The sequence below is a fragment of the Cyprinodon tularosa genome, unplaced genomic scaffold (assembly GCF_016077235.1).
Source record: "Cyprinodon tularosa strain WSP-4 unplaced genomic scaffold, ASM1607723v1 ctg94, whole genome shotgun sequence".
In the NCBI taxonomy this organism is placed as follows: Eukaryota; Metazoa; Chordata; class Actinopteri; order Cyprinodontiformes; family Cyprinodontidae; genus Cyprinodon; species Cyprinodon tularosa.
In genome coordinates this window covers 2769956-2787102 of record NW_024039718.1, presented here as the reverse complement: position 1 = coordinate 2787102, position 17147 = coordinate 2769956, and the positions used below count along the sequence as shown (strand labels likewise).

The 17147-nt window shown below is 38.3% G+C and overlaps 1 protein-coding gene across 6 annotated transcripts in view; it reads left to right on the top strand.

Annotated features, from left to right (window-relative positions):
- The first annotated feature begins 1706 nt into the window (after positions 1 to 1706).
- nedd4l (NEDD4 like E3 ubiquitin protein ligase) overlaps positions 1707 to 17147 on the top strand; it is a 58406-nt gene continuing 42965 nt past the window's right edge. For all 6 annotated transcript variants that reach the window (XM_038274950.1, XM_038274945.1, XM_038274949.1 and 3 more), the window contains exons 1-3: positions 1707 to 2071; positions 5596 to 5669; positions 17033 to 17114. In XM_038274950.1, coding sequence (XP_038130878.1) covers positions 2027 to 2071; positions 5596 to 5669; positions 17033 to 17114 — 201 coding nt within the window. In that variant the 5' untranslated portion in view covers positions 1707 to 2026. The remainder of the gene's footprint in view (positions 2072 to 5595; positions 5670 to 17032; positions 17115 to 17147) is intronic.

The following is a 17147-nucleotide window of genomic DNA, read 5'->3' as shown; positions in this document are numbered from 1 at the left end:
GCTAAACTCAAGGCTTACAGGCCACATCCAGCCTATCGTGGCAGTTTATCTGAGCCCCAAGAAGCATGGAAATAGAGGCGTATGTTCTTTATAGTGTATAACGTGGCTAGAACTGCATAATAAATGGGATTGAATTTAGAATACCAGAGCATTGTGTTTTTTATAACTGAAATTATTAAATAAAAAAAAATCATAGAGTTTATTTTGTAAGGCATGGTGATGTGGCATGATATAAGAATCAGTTTACCACTCCAGCTGCAGAGGGTTCTAATTTTTCTAAGCATTACATGGCCTAACCATGGAGGTAAATCGGCAGAACGGTAAACCACTAGTGACTAACTCCTAAATATACTTTACCTTGTTAATGTTCTATTTCACTTTATAAAAACTGATGCCAAGTCAAATTGCCATGATAATCCACTTTCCTGATTGCCTGACAGCAGCAATAACTTTTCTAAGGTCATTGCTATTGAATGTACACCCAGGCATAATCTACAACTATTCCATGAGCATTACCAGAGTTTTTTGACATTATTAGCATTGTGAAGTTGTTACACTGACTCATCCTGATTTTACTATCTCAGGGTATAAGTAAATTTGTTACAGAAAAAACAACAACAAAAACAACCAAACAAAAAGAAAAAAAATGATTTCACAGGACAATATAAATATAGTTTTTTGGATGTGCTAAATCTGTGAATAAATTAATGATTTTATTTAAATAAAAAACAATTCACAATGGTTTATCACGCTTCATTTATTAAGTTTAAGACAAATCATAAACCATCATATGACATTTGATTTACCCCTGAAATGTTAAGAATTATTAATCTGGATTTCATTATTGGTCATGTTTTTAGGTGCTATATTTACCAGTCTTTGTAGGTCTAATTAGTTTTCTGTGTGTTTCATTTCTTACAGAAATGTTGTTCATTTTATTTTCATCATAAGCCATAATAAGTATCCTAACTAAATTAAAATCTCTGTTGGATAATGTTTCCCACCCCATGCATAAAGCTGTTGCAGAGCTGGAGAGCTCCTTCAGTGACAGACTGCTGCACCCTAAATGCACCTGTTGGTGCACCTAAATGGCTGCTAGGGTTATCACAGATCCTTCCTCCCAGCAGCTATGAGACCTCATAACCACCATTGTTCCCAACAACCTCAATAAGTTCTTACATTCATGCTGATTTGCACAATTTCTACCTTAGTCAGTTAAATAACATGCTGCTGTCATTTTGCACATCCCTGATGTTGTTGCTATTTTCATTTGCAAAGTTTTTATATTCTTAAAACAATTCATAGTACAGTATTTTTTATTTGTTTATTTTTAGCTCTTCACTATTATGTTATTTTTATACAATTTTCTAAGGTCCACATTTGTGCAACCATTTTTTCTATAATCTTTTTGCTGCTGTATTGTGGGACGATAAAGGAATTTTCTATTCTATTCTATTCTATTCTATTCTATTCTATTCTATTCTATTCTATTCTATTCTATTCTATTCTATTCTAATATAATCGACCAAATGTAGCGGTATAACTTTTTATATAATTTCTTTTTTTTTAAGCATCGAAAAATTTTCACACTAAAAACCATGTTCACGCCTTTTTTATTATTTCTTTATTTTATTTTATTTGGGGGATTCTCATTGGTGAATGACCAAGTCAATCACCCCAGCTCGAGCAGTGATTGGTTGAGCTGTCAAACACAAGCAAAGTCTCACAACAGTCAGACGTTTCAGCTTAGAGTTGAGAAAAGAGGTCGGTATCAGTCGAAAACCGAGGATACAGCGACCGTTATTTTATTTTTTTTGGCGTACATCTAAATTGTTTGTCGGATGAAACCATCCTTGTCCTGATAACGTTATCCACCCCCCGGTCTATGCCCAGGATTAGATATCGCCGCGGACTTTACCACCACCGCACGGCAGAGAGAGGAAAGTGGGACTTTATTGTTAAAGGCTAGCCAGCTAGCTTGTCAAAAAGGCTTGTTTGTGTGGGTAAGCCGCCGACCCCAGGCTATATGGCAACGAATTACGAGCCTATATATGGACTATCAGAAGACGAGGTAAGCTTTAATTGTAATTAAGGTGTAACTGAAAGACAGAGTCTCTGGGTTTTATGATGGGCTCAGAACATATATGGCTAACCATTAGCCGTTACTGGAGCTAACAAGCCTTCACGGTAACAATCCGCTGTGCTGTCCAGGTAGCTGTCAATCCTTCTCCGTGTCTTTATGTATTTTATTCCAACTATATTTGTTTTATTTAAAGATGAAAGCTGACATCCAACTTCCCATAAAGTTCTGAAATGAAATGTGTCCACTTAACAACCTTACAGCATCCTCAGTTACATCAAATGTAGTTTTTGATGGGAAATTAGTCTATTTCCTTTATTTTGAAGGGCTAAACCTATGAGGGAGACCTAAATAGTCCCTGTGTGGTAGTAATCACTGCTAATTGATGGAGAGCTGATCGCTAAGAAAGAGAAAAACAGGCATATTCGGTCATATGAGGTCACTCTGTCTGCCGACACCTTTTTACCTTTAACTCAAAACCTACATAAATTCAATTCAGTTTATTTATATAGCGCCAATTCAATCTCAATGCACTTTACAGTTCACCAGACCATACAGTCAAATTGATTCAGTTTTCTATCTAAGGAAGATCAGCTGATTGCATCGACCTATTGACTCAGATGCAATCCCTCACATTAAGCATGCTTGTAGCGACAGTGGAGAGGAAAAACTCCCTTTTAACAGGAAGAAACCTCCAGCAGATCCAGGCTCAGTGTGAGCGGCCATCTGCCAAGGCCGACTGTGGTTCAAGAAGACAGAAGCAGAGATACAAATGGCAACTGTAAAAGGCGGCCCGGTCCAGGAAACACACAGCCAGGCAGACAAGCTCTTAGCATGCTCCCATGTCAGAGGATGAAGAGAGCACATCCAGCCAGTTACAGTCAGAGAAACAGGACACTGGAAAAACAGGCACATCTCCAACATTCATAAACAAAGGTGTTGATGGCAGCAGCACAGCTGATATTTCTCTCCAGGATGGTGTCACAGCCAAACAGGAACAGACGAGGCAAAGCTACTATGAGAAAAAGCAGAGAGAGCATAACATTAGAGATTGAACTAACAAATTCTGCAGAGTGGAAGAATAGAGATCGAATAAAGCAAAATTATGAAATAGGGGTCCCTATGTCCTCCAGAAATCTAAGCCTATAGCAGCATAACTATCAAGATAGCTCAGGATAACCTGAACCACTCTATTTATAAGCTTTATCACACAGTGGTAATAATAGAGGCAGTGCACATGCTGTGATTATAGATCTATTTATCTCTACATAATGCCCTGATGGAGCAGCTGCCATATATTTCCTGTAATGGACTCAGAAGAAGTAGGAACTGCAAGGATTTATATAATATCAAAATTCTGAGTCTTGAATGTGCTTACCACTTAAGGCATACAGAAAAAAAAAGAAAAGAAAAACAGTCTGTATTGACCAAAATATTCTCAACTTTGCATGGCAGCTGTTGTTCACGAGCTATGAACAAATAATTTAACTGATCTTAAAATTCCTGCAGTGAAAGCTTTATACAAAAAACAATTTAAGGTCACATATGATGATAAAGGTGACTGCAGGAGTTCACTACCATTCCACAAGTATTGTTAAACCCATCCCCTGTCTTCACATCATCTGAGCAAACTTAGTGGATGTTTTAGGATGGATAGATTTCTGTACTCGGTCTTAGTACAGAATTGTGGATTAAATAATAAAAAAAAAGTACTTTTCTTTATATTTTTGATTATAGAATGGAGCAAATCACAGTTGTGCTTGTGCATGACCTCTATTGCAAAAAAAATAAAATAAAATAAACATATTTAGTGCAATGTTTGATTGTTTAGCTGCTGTGTTAACCGGTTCTGCATCCAAACACATTTCTTCATGCTGGAAGACTTTGATATCCAATTAGGGCTGAAACAATGAATCTGATTAATCGTGACTAATTGATTATTGAAATAATCGTCAACTAATTTAGTAATCGATTAATTGTTAACTGGAGTATATCGACTCTAAAACACCCCTTTGACCGACAGAGTGACCTACTTAGAGCAGTAATTATACCACAATTGTAAAAAAATTGTCTTCTTTAAGTAACCTTTGGCTATCTGATTATTAATCAATTAATCATAAAAATAATCGAAAGATTAATCGATTTGGAAAACAAGATGTAAAACACGGCAAAAGAGGGTTGGTTGAATGTCAAATATATTCAACCATATTCCTGTTTGGAATGTGGCAATTTTTAGCTAATTGCAAATGTCATAACTTCCCATATTTGACTGTCAGGGCTGTAGATGTTCAAATTGACATAATTATGGGTGAAATGCTTCAAAGGTACATGGAGAAAGAAGCATCGTATTTACAGATTGACGAGAAAGGAGAGAGGAAATTAGGTTATGGCAGAATTCAGAAATAATATTGCATTCACTCAGTTTTTCTTTATATTGTGAACCACACACAGATTAGTTTCTCTCCAACCTTACGTAACAAATAGCACCTCTCTAAGTAAGATAGTGCTGTAAAAGGATATTGACTAAAGAAAAAACAGGAGGAATTGGACTTAGTGAAAAAACAACAACAACAAAAAATCTATAAAAAACAGCATCTATTCATTGTTGGTCTGTGTTTGAGATAAATATCTCCAGGTTTCAAGTCGGAACAATGAACAGGAAGGCCCCCTAATGTCGGGGATACAGTGAAACTTTCTGTTAACCTCAATCTGAAAATCCAATCTGGCTGCTATGACTTTAAAATGTCTTAACAAATTAAGATCTAGATGCTTGACCTCATCTTATTGACAGTTTGTGAATTAAAAATTGTAATGGGTGACATCACTATATCAGATAGATAAGAATAAAAGTTTTTATGCTCTTGCAAATATACACATAGGCTTTAACTTTCTCCCTTTCCCAGCTTTAGGTTTGACTCCAAATAATTACCAGTTGCGTGCGACATAAGCTAGCAAAGCGGCACACCTGATTAACATCTGTTCAGGAATGTTCTTTGGTCCAAATGCTCAATTTTGTAGGATTTTTTTAAAGGGGTATTTATTTTCTTAGGTAGGTGTTTACTAATAAAACAAACCCCTCTTGTTGCCATGTGGACCGTCCCTATTTTAAATGCTCTCTACATTTTTCATCAAAACTGGTGTAGTAAAGAAAGCTTTCATGCATTCTTGGCAGTTACATGATAAGGGTCTATGTTGCATAACGCAATGCGACAACTAAAGCTTAGAAGTAAACAATAAAAAAAATTAACAGTTTCATGAAACACCTAACCCAGCAAGGAATACCTCCATTCCTTAAAGACAGGTGGGTTGATAAACAAAAAAAGACCTTCTCTAGGAAAGGAATGAATACATAGACTCATACAATAGTTTTGTCTTTTCTGCTACTTTGCTTCTGTTCATTCGTTCTCTTTTAATTCTGACCATAGCCCGTCTGGTACGGGTTAACTTTGAAGTTATGACAGAATTTCCTCTGAAAATCCAATCAAGGACCTTTGTCATCTTCTTTTTTTTTGCAGCATGAAACGCGAGTGCTACGGGTCAAAGTCATTGCAGGAATTGATCTTGCAAAGAAAGACATCATTGGCGCCAGGTAACAGTCACGGCATTTTGCTTATTAAATTTGGAAGAACTGTCAATTTTTATCTCCTGTTGCCAGTAACCACTCGATTTGGGATCAAACCTTTCTTTTTATCTCTCCTTATATACATAAACACTGACTGGTCCTTTAAACTCTCAATGTGAAAGAAATATTGCTATTGTTACTGTAAAAAACTGTGCGATGTTTTTATAACAACAATCCACTCTAAAACTAAGACCAAAGCATTAGCTGTTGTGTTTAGCATCCTTCTCTTTGACTTATGGGGCTTCCTGATTGTTTGTCCTTTCAACCTTGTACTTTATGAATTACTTTTTTTATTGTTACAAAGACCTTGAACTCCTGAGTGTTAATCAATGATTACCTACCTCTCCCATCCTATGCATAATCCACCATAGTTGGAGGTTTTCTAGATAGAAGACTTTGACTAATAATTAAACATGCCACCCTTCTCACATGTGAGAACCTGCAGATGTTCAACTTTCTCTGAGAATGTTTGTCCATCACTGTCTTTTTGATCTCTGAATTTTCAGCCTGTAACATTGTGCAATGCTTGAATTTCTGAAGTGCTTTTTTAAAAGTTCTTATACCTGTGAAGGTTTTTTGCACTCTGATAAAACATTTTTTTTTAAATCCCAAATTACAATATCTTTTTATTGAGATCTTTTTTGCAATGCACTATTGTAAAGACTGGATTTCAATTTAATTCCATTTTACGCAAGAGTCCACCATTGTGTTTGTATAAATCTTCGTATATACACAGCTGTTTTCTGACCATCAATCTAAACTAGAAACTAAAGAGGAAGGTTGATCTGAATCCAAATCAGAAGAGAGTTCTGTTATTGCAGACAGTTCACATCTGGGCTGTCTCTTTAAAAGTAGAGCTGTAGGATATATCCCCCAATTCTATGTGCTGCAACAAGAGCAACAGCAGGACATTAACATCTATACCTAAAAAAAAAATCTCAATTAATTCCGTACCTTTATTTTTCAAAGCAGTAAATCAATCAAGGTTTGAATGAACTTCATTGGCTTGGTTTCTTTAGAAAAATAGGACTGATTTCCTTATTTATTTATTTACTTCTTTTTATTATTATAACTTCTTATTGCTTACATTGAAATCCTTCTATGAATAAAAAAAGATGAAACGAGGAGACATCCTGTTCAGGTCCTGGATGGAGGGCAGGTCAGCCCCGATAATCCTCTCTGCAGGAAACCTAATTGTTTGTATTAGTCTGGACTTTTGCTTTGTACATTAGCCAAACCACAGAGAAAAGGACGTGTCCTAACAAACTGTAAAGATGATCAGTATTTCCTGTGGACTCTTTTACTTCCTGAGTTGACGCAGAAAGTACAGGCTGCTATGCGTACTTAAGTAAAGACAGTATGGGGGGTGGTCTGATGAAGTCCACGCTTATTTCCATAAATTCTTAGCTGTTTAAGCTTCAGGTGTGTCTGATCAGTGAGTGTGTCAGTTCACCTTTTCAACTTTTTCGCTACTGATCAGATTGGTGATGGATCCTGATCTCCCTCCACTTGTTGATATTATTTCTTAGTGATGTTTACTCATTTAATTTCTGACATGTCGCATGTTATCGACACCTTGACCCGAGGTTCAGGCTATGACTACTTCATTTGGTAAGTCAGGTGCATCACAAAGGCTGACATCAAACCCCTTCACTGAACTAGTCCTTCACAAAAATCCATGAACCAAAAAGTTAATGGTGGGGAAGCTGTGTCAAATCTTCTGAAATCCTTAAAGGAATGAGTAGGTGGTCCTATTTTCAATTTCCTGCTTCCGTGCAGGAGGATGCAGCAGGGCTGCAGAACAGGCCAATGTGGTGAGATGAAACCATAACCATCTCTTGGCCTACATATAAAATGCAAACACTAGAAAAACACTTCAAATCACCTTTGAGGAAACACCCCTAATGGTAAAATGCCTGTAGAGGTTTTTTTCTTCAGCACTGAAGAGTACGCCGGTTAGAATAAGTCTAAAGTGTGCACAGGCAATTCTGTAAAAACAAAAAACTTTCAGAGGAGGACGTTCACCTTCTAATATTATGATTGGCCAGAGCTACAACAGATTGATATTAGGGGTGGAACGGTTCACAAAATCCACAGTTCGGTTTGGTTCACGGTTTCGTGGTCACTGTTTTCGGTTCGGTTCGGGGGCGACAGTGGCGTTGGATGTTGGAGTTTGCCCCGAAATTAAAGGGTTGACGGTTCTTTCATTGTCGTTGTGTCCTTGGGCAAGACACTTCACCTGCATTGTCTACTGATGGTAGACCCAGGGTAGCTGTGGCTACAATGTAGCTTGCCACCATCAGTGTGTGAGTGTGTGTGTGAATGGGTGAATGAATGTAGTGTAAAGCGCTTTGGTCAAGTCTCCTGACTTGAAAAAAGGCGCTATATAAGTACATGCCATTTACCATTTACCATAAAGTGCTGCTGGTGCGTCTTCCAACTCCTGTTCTTTCCCACTCGCCATACCCACACAATTCTCCACAACAACTGATTTTTTTCTGCTACACCTGGCTACGCTGCTTCTTCTTCTTCTTCTTGTTTACTACTGGTGGTTGGCTTTGGTGGCAGTACCGCCACCTTCTGCTCTGGAGTGTTCACGCTTCGCCTATGAGAAAAAGGAGCAGCGCATTAACCGAATGCAACACACGCGAATCGAACAGAGACAGTCGAACCGAACGGTTTGGACGGTTTTCATAAAGCGTTCCATCCCTAATTGATATACACCAAAGAACATTCATGAGTTATAATAAAGCTATATAACCACGATAATCTCATAAAATCCCAGTAAAACGCATTCAAATTTGCCAAAATTTATGAAAACTGTAAAGGGTATGGATTAGGGGTTGGCATTCATCATATCAATTATTATTGGCCTGATAATTTTCTAATCGTAATACGAATTTTGATTTATCAACTAAATGTTAATTAGAATTAAAATGATAAAAAAACTAAACAAATTGAAGAATTGTCAAAAATTGTATTTTTCTTATTTCATTGGGGCATTGATGAATGGGAAGAATATAATTAAATGTGTTAACTGTGGGATATTAAGTGATATAAATTATATTTCTTTATGTAAGTGTTGTCCTGGAGAAGACTTTTTTAAATTAGTATATTTTTTTAGAGAAGTATTTGACAAATTTTATGAATATTTTTACAAGACACTAATTCCAAGTCTGTGTTGGTAATGATCAGGCCATCTGCAGTTGAACATCTCACAATAACTTTGTGCTTTTGATTGCTATTACATAATGAAAACTTATTTTAACGCAACGTAATAGTATGGTGTATGTTCTAAGTTTAGTAATAATTATTATAAATATGTTTTCTTCGATGCAGGAAAGAGGTGCTACATTGCAAAACAGTGCGTGGTGACCTTTAGCTTCTTCCTCCTAAAGAGGAAACCTATAAATGTTTGGCATAGGGTTTTAATTAAGTTGAATGTTTTGTCATTTTAATAGGTTACCAGCTTAAAGTTTGAACTGGGAAAAGGATTAAAACCACATTTAAGCTTTTCAAATCCAGGATTCATTAGAGCAGAGCCCGAAGTGATGCTGCTGTTTTGAAACTCTCTAGAGAACACGTTGAACACAAGGAATTCTTAGAAGGCTGCACTAACATTCCTGTGCTCGAATGACTGAATAGGTCCGTACATGAAAGAAGGTAAGACGCACACTGATGAAGAGGCTGACTGAGGGTTGGAAATCTTCACTGAAACTCTGAACATAAGCAATGTTGATATAGAATGAGAGATCCATTGTTTTTTTGTTTTTTTTCATTTACTATTTATATCCAGTTGGGTTTGTTTCAGAATTAAACCTTTACATCTTCAGAGGATGACATTAATGTATTCTATCTGAGCAGAGCATACCACAGATTGCCCAGCACTGTGTGAGCTCTTATATTCTGTCAGGACAGCTGAGGCCTGGCTGTGGCCAAAGCTAAACTATACTGAAGAAACACTGAATGAGGTCTGATGTGTGGCTAGCTGAGGCAGATGGTGCTGATTTGGCAGTCTGTCACCTTCTGAGGGGCTCAAACAGTGCTAGCTTGTTCTTCTTTTTGCTCCAAATGTCCTTCTGTAGCTGCTCTATCTCTTTTACTTTGATATGCAAAGCTGAGCTTTGTTATTTTATTTTTCTTAGATTTAAGCCAATTAACTCTTTAAGTTAATGTTATCCCCAGCTTCATTTTGAATCCAGCAGCTTTCATTGTGTTGAATTTGAAGTTCTCAATATCTATCTCTGCAGGGTGTTTTTTGTGTTAGACCAAAATAAAAAAAAAGAAAGATCTGATGCACTACAGGCTCCCTGCTAATGTTTAGTCGCTGCACATGACAGAACCACACAAACATACAATTAGAAACTGTGGGGATCCCGTAGATGCCAATTAGCAATCATGCAGTGCACATTTTCAGCCTGGTTTCTTCCATATATGCGCTTCTCTTCCCCCAGTTTCATCTTGTGGATTTAGGCAGCATCCTAGCAATCAGGCATGGTTTACTTAGACCAGAATTTGATCTCTTTCAGTGCTGTTGGGATGGCAGGAGAGACTCCTCTTGGCTAATCTACTTTAAAGCCTATAACCAATGGTCTGAAATGTGAGGAAATCAACTTTTGCTGAGCAGCTGTAACTACAAGCTGTAATTTAGGATGCAGGAAGGAGGCAGCTGGCTTCATTTGGACCTAAAACAGCCATCAGATTGATCACCCAGGGCACGTCTTTACTCTGCTAATCTGATTTCTATTTCTAAAAAACATTTGAAGCCACAGATACTCTGCTTTCACGTTAGTAGTAGATACTTCTAGCTTGAAGTAGTAAACGTTTGAAGGATCCAAAGGGTGTTAAATGAGGCCACAGTAATGGGCAGTTGGTGTGTTAACCAGATGCCCTTTCTACGCTTGTTGTTATCCTCCTACAACACAAATAAACCAAGCGGGGGATGTTTGTGTGTAAATTAGCTCTGCGTCATGCCAAGTTATGAAAGTACTCTAGCTTGAATTACACACTGTCATTTATTAAGGTTCTCATATTATACATTAGAGATTGACAATACAGTTTTTTAAAGAATGGTGCCAATTATTTTGAAATCAGTCTAAAAGACCCCATTGTGAGCTGTTGTTGTTTTTAATTTTTCATTCACAATGTGGACATTTCTTCACTCTCTGTATTTAACCCATCCCTACTGCTAAGAGAGCCACTTCATCCTAATCCGTAAAAATTCAAAAATATCCACTGGACTTGGTTTTCAAGATTTGAAGACGTTTCGCCACCTCTCCAGGAAGCTTTCTCAATTCAAATGTCTGGATCCGCAGTGAGTTTGAGTCTTATATGGACAAGGCCTTGTATTGCTTGGAAACATGCAATGGTAACCGATGAATGGGTCGTTCACGACCCATTCATCGGAGAGGTGGCGAAACGTCTTCAAATCTTGAAAACCAAGTCCAGTGGATATTTTTGAATTTTTACGGATTGAGATGAAGTGGCTCTCTTAGCAGTAGGGATGGGTTAAATACAGAGAGTGAAGAAATGTCCACATTGTGAATGAAAAATTAAAAACAACAACAGCTCACAATGGGGTCTTTTAGACTGATTTCAAAATTTCAAAAAAGACTGATTTTTGAATTTTTACGGAATGACTATGACCTGGATGACTGAGAACCTTCATCAGCACACTTCATCTCAACTTTGAGCTAGAATCATCTCACTTTGTCTCACATACCCCCTCCCTCATTGGAGAGTGGCCATTTTGCGGAGAGTGGCCATTTGTCGTTTGTTTACAGTGCTGGCACAGCACGATCAGGATGGATGCTTCCTGGAGGGAGCATTTTTACATAAGCCCCATTTACACTACCCTCTTATAACCGACCTGTGTTGAGCTTGAATGAGTTAACCGTGCTGAGCTTGGTTCCTTACGACCATTTACACACCTCCTAGTGACAATCTATGGTACTACTGCTCTCTTGGCGTAAACAAGCAAATCAATATGGCGGCACCCATAACATTCAGGAAGTTTGGTTAAAACTGTGATATTTCTTTGTTTGTGGAGAGTCAGGCAAAGAAGGCATCCCTCTGTGAATTTATTTGACAGAGTCGGCTTTTGGGGAGTGGATACGACAAACGATAGTCTAAACACAACTTATAGATGCAGGAAACAATGACAGACGTTGAGGTTCATCACACTGCTAAGCAGAATCATCACTAGAAGTCTTATAGCATGGTAGGGAAGCTTGAGTTTTTACGAATGTCTGAAATTTCATGATTATGGAGGGTGACTGTAAGGAGATAACCCGCGTGGTCTGCTAATTCACTCTTTGTTACCTGAGAACTGAGCCCACAAAGCCCTACTGATGAACTAGTACCATGTTAGCGTGGTTTGGTTGTGTCTGGCACGGCGTGGTTCGCTTGTGCGTGCCATTCACACTCAACAGTTATCACTGTTACCATGCTCGGATCGATCTCAGGACAGTTTCAAAAGGGTAGTGTGAATGGGGCTATAGATGTTCTTCTACTGCTAGTTTTCACAGGACAAGGAGAGGCTGCTGCTCAGACAGCAAAACTGATCAGGATGCATAAATCAAGTAAAATATCACTTTGTGTATAATTTTAATAAAGCAATATTATTATAACATAGTAAAAGTTCAAAGTAGATTTTTCATTGTCACCCTTTAACAGTGCATACCAAATGTGGGGAGTGGTAATACATGTATACTTTATTTGATATCAAGGCATGGCTAATTAATCGGAAAACGCATGCATGTATCAGCCAAGGCTGATACAAGTAAGCAGCAATAATGTTGGTCTTCTCTACTTTGGTATATTTGTGAGATAACTGATTTTCAGGTGTCCAACATTGCAAGTTCTAGAGCGTACTTCTTAGCCAGTTCATATATTTTGTCTGTTTTTGCTTAAACACTTACTTACTTAAACTTACACATAAATCTATAGCTTGTTTTTAGTGGTAAAATAGACTTAAAGTTAGGCTTGATATGGGGAGGTTTGCGTAACTTAGTGGTCTAGTGTAAGTATTTACTTAAAAATAATAATCAGGAATCTGCCTGATCTATAAAAAAAGCAAAAACCAAACATAGAAATATTATAGAAAAAATTGGATGAAGCATTGGAGGCATCTGAACGCTGCAATTAATTCCGTATAATGTTTTGTAGCCTTCTTTTCAGAAACCCAGGTGTTTTTTTGTATTTAAATCATCTAAAAAGTATTTATATTTTGTATATTTTTTATATTTTACATATGGGCGTCTTCTGACCATCTTGGGATCAAAGTTCTGTGAGGTTTGAGCACATTGTGTGGTTTAAAGGGACACTATGCAACATTTTTCAGTTAATGTGTTCCATAACGTTATGGATGACTAAATGAGTCATTTCAGGTTGAACAAAGGTATTCTCGGCCGCCCTGGTGGTCTGTGGGGGAAATACTGCACTTGCAACTGCAGGAGCACCGACCCGCACCCACAGGCCCAGAAGTCTCGTGAGAGTCAGTCTTTACGGCGAGAACTGCTACACGCCCCCAGTTAAAAGCATTCTCGTTGCTAGCACAGTGGCAATCTTTGTGCAGTTATGCTACGTTCACGCAGCAAAAGCAGCAAAATCGCGTCTGCTGCTTCCTTTTTGCTGCTTGTACCAGTTAATTCTGACGTGAGGCTGAAGCAGCTTTGCTGCTCTGGCTGCGGGGTGCAAAAGTGTGTCTGAGGCGCGTTGGGCGGAGCTTCACTATCCTTTCTCTGCCTTGCAGCTATATTTGCTGTGATCAGTGGGAATAAAGTAGTTTTAATATGTGTTTAAGTGAGAAAATACACCTGAAAACGTAATCAGTGCAGTCAGTTCATTCAGATTATTATCCTGCCTTCAATATTTTTTCTGTCGGAGCCGCTCAGACCCCCACATACCAGGGATGCGCCGACAGTATGGATCCCTTCATCAGCAGCGGTTCACCGCGGCAGCTGGTAGGTGTTTTTCATCTAAATAATCCAAACTGCATATTCTGCCGGCAGATTTCTGCATTTTAAGTTAATTTAGGCGTCAATAAACTGTTTAAGAGGAGTGATCCTCAGCGCTGTGTCTCTCCCTGCGTTAAACGCACCCGACGCGCTGCTTCAGCTGCTCAGACGTGCTGCGCCTGCTGCTCAAAACGCGCCGCTGGACCTTTTGCTGCGCCTTGACGCGCGTCAACCATTGACTTTGCATGTAAACTCGCTGCTTCTGTCGCGCCAGCTACGTCCAGTGTGAACGCAGCGTTAGTCATTCGCTGCTAAGCTCAAAACAACCGCGCCTGGCTTGACGGAGAAACCAGGAGAACAGCTGTGCATATTTACGACAGTGCACTTTTACTTTCGCCCTCTGGAGGGAGCCTCGCTGGAAAATCAACACCGGTGGCATAGTGTACCTTTAATAATTAACTGAATTAAGATGGTATGTATCTCTGCAGCTCAGATGGGTAAATAAGTATTATTTATGATATTGATTTGTTTTGAACATTTTATACAATATTATAACAATTTTGGCTCCAAACTATGTTTTATATTACTTTGGTATGCACATTTTTGAATCTTTGTCCTTATTTTGTAATATTTGTTTGAGCGTACACCCCTGTTGTAAGTATGCAGTCAGGGGAGTAAAAATGTCAAAAATATAGGTAGCAGCAACAGGTATGTCCCTTCTGGTAGGGAGGGATGAAAATTGATTTGTGTGGATTTAAAGACACACAAAGAGGTCACGTCGAATAAAAAAAAAAGGAAAAGGTTTGTAAAATATCCTGCCATCACTTTCAGTAGTGTAAATCATAAGCCCCATTTACACTACCCTCTGAAACCGAACCGTGTCGAGTTCAGACGGAGCTTCAGTTAACCGTGCCAAGCTTGGTTCCTTACAACCATTTACACATCATGCTAGCACGGTTCCTCGCCTCCTAGTGACAATCTACGATAGTACTGCTCTCTAGGATACTCTAGATACCTGAAGTCGGTTTCTTTCAATTTCTTGTATGATATTCAGCTGATTTTGTTGGTGGCGTTGGATTGACTCCTATTGTTGTTTATATGCTGCCATCCAGCGGTCATCAGAATCTCTGAACTCTTTGAGCAAGCAACTTACTGATGTGCAGCTATTAAAGCAGCAGAAGCAGCCGGTTTACGTGCAAAGTCAATGGTTGACCCACATCAAGGCACATCAAAAGGTCTTGAAGCACGCTTCGAGGAGCAGGAGCAGCGCATCTTGACGCAGCTGAAGCGGCGTCTTATGAGCTTCTTAGCATCTGAGGCACGTGACATGCTTTTCAGGCAACAGCTGCTGGAGTTGGAAAAATTAAACTTTTGCTGCTCGATGCGCCACATCAACCAATCAGGGAAGCTGATCTGGGAGCTGGTAGATCGCTATGATCACTTTTCTGAAACTGTTTATTAATGAATAAATTAACTTAAAATATTGAAACCTGCCGGCAAAATATGTTCGCTTTCGTTATTCTGGTGCCTGCAGTTTGGATTACGTACATAAAAACGCTAACATCTCCTTCCAGCCACCACGAATAAGTGGAAAACCTCCAAGAGGTGGTCGGGCCAGTGACAGCTGTTGAAGGGGATTTCCAGTGACAGAGCACCATCAGTGTACGGGGGTTTCATGCTGGTCCGACAGTGAAATAATATTGGAAGTCAGGATCGTAATCTTGATGAACTGACAAACTGATCGAGCAAATATAGCAAAGCCGCTCTCCGGCATTGAACACAGGACCAGCAGAAGCATCAGACACATTTGGACACACTTTATTGGACGTCTAGTCTTAATGTGGACAAGCATTAATATGAAGCAGCAGATGCTTTTTTGCTGAATGTAGCATTACCACCAACTACTGGAAACTGACTGTATAAGGAGATGATGCCGTCAGTGTTATCAGAGAACCGAGCCACAACTGAACCCCGCAGAGCCCTACTGTTAAACTAGTAGTAGTAGTTCAGCGCGGTTCGCTTGTGTTTAACACGGTACAGTTTAGTTTGCGTTCCATTTACACTCAACAGTTATCTAAGTTACCCCATTTCCCAAATGGACATTAAATATTGCATTACTTTTTTCTTGTTTATCTTTTAAAGTCACAGTATGCGACGCAATTTAACTCATGTTTAAATGACAAGACGATTACTTACTTTTATTACTTATTTTGTAGTATTACATGTTTGAAATGCTTGATCATCTGAAGTTACTCAGAAAACAGCAGTCAACAACACGTTTATACATAAACAACTGAACCATAAGTCATAAACCAATGGGTTATATAAAGTTTAAACAGAGTTTTTCTATCATCAGAGATTTTAGATTTTAAGATACCGTATTCAGTCATCCTCTGTATTTTTTAAGCTTAAAATAAAGACGTGTTTTTTTACTTTTTTTTTTTTTTATAAGGAAGTTTTGGAAAATTTCCAGCTTTTTCTCCAACCAGAGCACATTCTTTTTATTAATTTTTTTTCTCCACCAATAACCGTAAAAATATATATTTATTTTTGTTGTGCTACATATGAGGTTGTGATGCTCAGGCTGTGATGCCTTTCTTAGCTGGTATGTAATTAAAGCAAACATTGGCAAACAAAGGCAGAATAATTTAACTTTGATAATTCAATAATTTCGTGATGTACATGCTGTGTGGTAGATTTTTAATAACCAAAAGGAAATTCATTAATTCTAATGATCCTAAAACTTCACATTTATTTCTATAGGGGAAAAAAAAAAGCTAAATTCTCTTATGTGTTCTTCTGATGCCTCTTTGCTGCTGCTGTCTTTATAGGCAGTTGATTCACAAGTTGGATGTTATGATGGGAAAAGAACAAAAAAACCTTCCCCGTTTGTCTTGTTTTGTTGTTGTTTTTTAACTCTGTGGTCCTGTGATTGTCCAGGTCTGCCTCTCTAAGCAGATCTTACCTAAGCTTTCCACCCTGTCAGCACCTCCAAAGTCATGTTACTCTCTTCTTGCTACTGTTTGTTTGCTAACCACAAAATATTAGGTTGTTTCTATTTTTAAACCCTCCCTAAATAAGACCCTAGACCCTTATCTGGCTGTTCCCAAAGGCGCGCAGCTTTTATCTGGATCAGGTTTTAGGTGTGGAATAACTGTTTCAGTGTTGCACACTGTTGTGATTCTCTGCTATGTTTACAACTGATTTTAACACAAGTGACCTTCACTACAACCTTGCATATGATGCTGTAGTAAGAACTTCAAGCTTAATCTTTTGTTGGTATGATGGTAATTGTAATCATTTCTTGCATAAATGTTATTTTTTTTAAAAAGGGCAAAACATTCAAAGTTGTTTTTTTTTTTTTTTTTACAGCGATCCTTATGTCAAGCTTTCCCTCTATGTCGCTGATGAGAACAAAGAGCTTGCTCTAGTGCAGACGAAAACTATAAAAAAGGTAAGTCTAAAGATAACTTTAAATAAAAAGGAA